The 2,840-nt window shown below is 49.3% G+C and overlaps 1 protein-coding gene across 1 annotated transcript; it reads right to left on the reverse strand.

The window, feature by feature from the left end:
* Window positions 1-758: 758 nt before the first annotated feature.
* On the reverse strand, window positions 759-1,483 carry LOC120665057 (60S ribosomal protein L27-3-like). Its single transcript, XM_039944482.1, has one exon. It carries the CDS (start codon window positions 1,400-1,402, stop codon window positions 989-991), a length of 414 nt encoding a protein of 137 aa, XP_039800416.1. The 5' UTR covers window positions 1,403-1,483; the 3' UTR covers window positions 759-988.
* Window positions 1,484-2,840: the final 1,357 nt, after the last annotated feature.

Genomic DNA, 2,840 nt, shown 5'->3' on the forward strand with positions numbered 1-2,840 from the left:
CATCACAAGCAGGACAAACAGAAACTAAAAAATTACATACCCAGCTAATGTACCAATTAGCCAACAAAAAAGGTTGCTTGTTAAACAAACACTTGCATGTGGAAACCAACAGTATTTTCATACACAACAACAATGTTTTAATTTGAACTAAAGTGCTGCTCAAGCAATACTATTTTGGTAAACAATAATGATTTCAATTTGAACTGAGTCCAAAATTTCCATAAGGTCAATTTAGTGCTGGTGATCTTTTACCATAATGCACTGTTGACATTCACGACAGATCACCAAACCCCAACAATGTCTAATAAGGTTCTGTAGACCAGATAACACGAACATTTTAGAACCATTTCATTCCAAGAATGTCAGAGATGTCTTCAACAAGGCAATGTCAACTGTACAAATAGTAGATCGTCTAGGGCACCCATAGAAAATTAAGAAACTGCGTAATGCTTGAAAACAGACGGTATTTGGGTAGATACTACACCAGCCAGCATTAGAACAATCAACCTGATCTTGTCCCAGAAGTCTTAACAAAATTAGCAATGATATCAGACTGAAAGGCTACTAACACAGCTGACACCTTAAATAGGCATAACTACTTAAATTGACCATTCAACAATTTAATTTGACTGCAACGCTACTAACACAATTGCCTAATAGTAAAAGTTGAAACAATAGTAAACCATATCAGCCATAACTCGCATGTAAACAAGGACCATGAAGTCGTAGTAATGAAGGCTTAGGTGATGCATCTCGAATATCTAACACCAGCAAGATTGCAAATTTTGAGAACAGCACATTCCAAGCAATGATTCTGAACAAAATTTGGACAAGATCTATGATTGACATCATTTAACACATCATCGACATGTCATACTCTCCAAGATCCATAAGCACGAAGTCTTAATGGCAATACCAAAACAGAGATAAGGGTGTCTGACACATGAAATTGACAACTAAAGCAGGTACTATGCTGGACGCCCGGCATCTAGAAGCGGAGCTTGGTAAAGAACCACCTGTTCTTGCCTGTCTTGAACCTCTCCTCGAGGCGGTACTTCGCGGCCTTGCAGGCGGCGACCTTCTTGTCCCGGGTGGAGAGCGCGTCGGGCCCGCCCGAGGCGACGTCCTTAAAGTCGACGTCAAGGGTGTAGCGGGTGGGCATGATGTGGGTGAAGTTTACGAGCTTGATGAAGCACTTGACCCGGGACTTCTTGGCCGTCTTCTTGGCAGAGTCCTTGCGGATCACCTTCTTGGGGTACTTGGCGAGGCCGGCGACGAGGCAGTGCCCGTAGGGGCGGTCGCGGGTGCCCTCCTCGAACACGCGCACGATCACCGCCTTCCGGCCGGCGAACCGACCCTGAAGGACGATCACGGCCTTGCCGGGCTTCAGGAACTTCACCATCTTCAGCTGCTGCTGCTGCGCCGCAGAGGTGGGAAGGTGGGGGGAGGGCACGGGAGGTGGAGAAAAATGGTGAGCGAGGGAGGGGCGAGAATTAATAGGGTGGCGGCGTTAGGGTTTCGAGGAGGGTGAGCGGGTATCGGCTGTTGGATACGAGATCGGACGGTGCTGCGGCACTGGGCCTTCACGGGTTGGGATGGGTCAGGCAGGCTTGGGTCGGGTGGTGATTCTTGGCGCGGGTGGGCACAAAAGGTCGCCCAGCACAAAGCTTCACGGGCCACGAATCACAAAGCTTCCACCACACTGGGCCTGCAATTTTCTCAGAAATTACTGGACCTCTATTTTTGTGAGAAAGTGGCCCAATATAATGTTGCTTCTTAAAATTTCTTTTTGCTAGTTGCTATATAACTAACATCGGATTTCCTTCAAAAAAAAAACATCGGATTTCCTTGTCCATCCCAATCTGACTACCGAACCACCATGGCTAGGTTGTTTGGTTCCAGTGGCTAAATTTTAGACTATATCACATCAAAGAAAATCTTAATATTTATAAGTATTAAATGAAATCTATTTACAAAATTAACTGCAGAATCATAGGACTAAACTGCGAGACGAATCTAATGAGGTATATTAATTCATGATTAGTAGATGGTTACTGTAGCTTCACTATAGCAAATCATGAATTAATTAGGCTCATTAGATTCGTCTCGCGAATTAACACTCATCTGTCAAAAAAGTTTTATAAACAGATTTTATTTGATGCCCTTAAATGATAAGATTCTCTTCAATATGACAGGGGCTAAAAAGAAGTCTCTTGAAACAAACAACTCGCCTGCCGCCCCCCGAACCGAACCCCGATTCCGAAGCCCCGCGAACACTTACCGTCTGTTTGGTTGGAGGTGTGGAGCAAACCCGGTTGGAGCCGACCCACTTTTGGTCTGTATGGATGAGGGACGGAGGGAGCGGAGCGGCTCCAGGAGAGAATATTCGCCCAAGATGCAGGTTCGCTCCGCCCGTCAAATTTCGAGGGACGGAGCGAACCCGTCCGGGTTCCGTCTCGTTCGTCGTCGTCGTCCTCTTCGTCCCGGCCACTACTCCCTCTCCCCTCTCGCCGGCGGACCGCCCCTTCTTCCCTGGCGCCGTCTCGGCTGACCGGACCAAGGAGCTACAGGGACATCGTCTGCTCCCCTCCTCCTGCGGCGGCGGTGATGGAGGGTGCGGGGCCTCCACCCCCCGCGGTGTCGGTGGCTGCTGATGGGGCCACGCCAGGCAAGGCGCGCCGCCGCCGCCCCTCCCGCAAGGCTCGACGTAGGCGCCCCTACGCATCTCCGACCCGCCTCCCGGTCGTGAATCTCGCCGTCGGCCTCGTGTCGACCAGGATGGCTTCGTGTGGACCAGCGGCTGCGGCACGAGGAGCGTGCCGGTCACTCTGCTTCCCCTC

Source organism: Panicum virgatum, chromosome 3N (genome assembly GCF_016808335.1).
Source record: "Panicum virgatum strain AP13 chromosome 3N, P.virgatum_v5, whole genome shotgun sequence".
In the NCBI taxonomy this organism is placed as follows: domain Eukaryota; kingdom Viridiplantae; phylum Streptophyta; class Magnoliopsida; order Poales; family Poaceae; genus Panicum; species Panicum virgatum.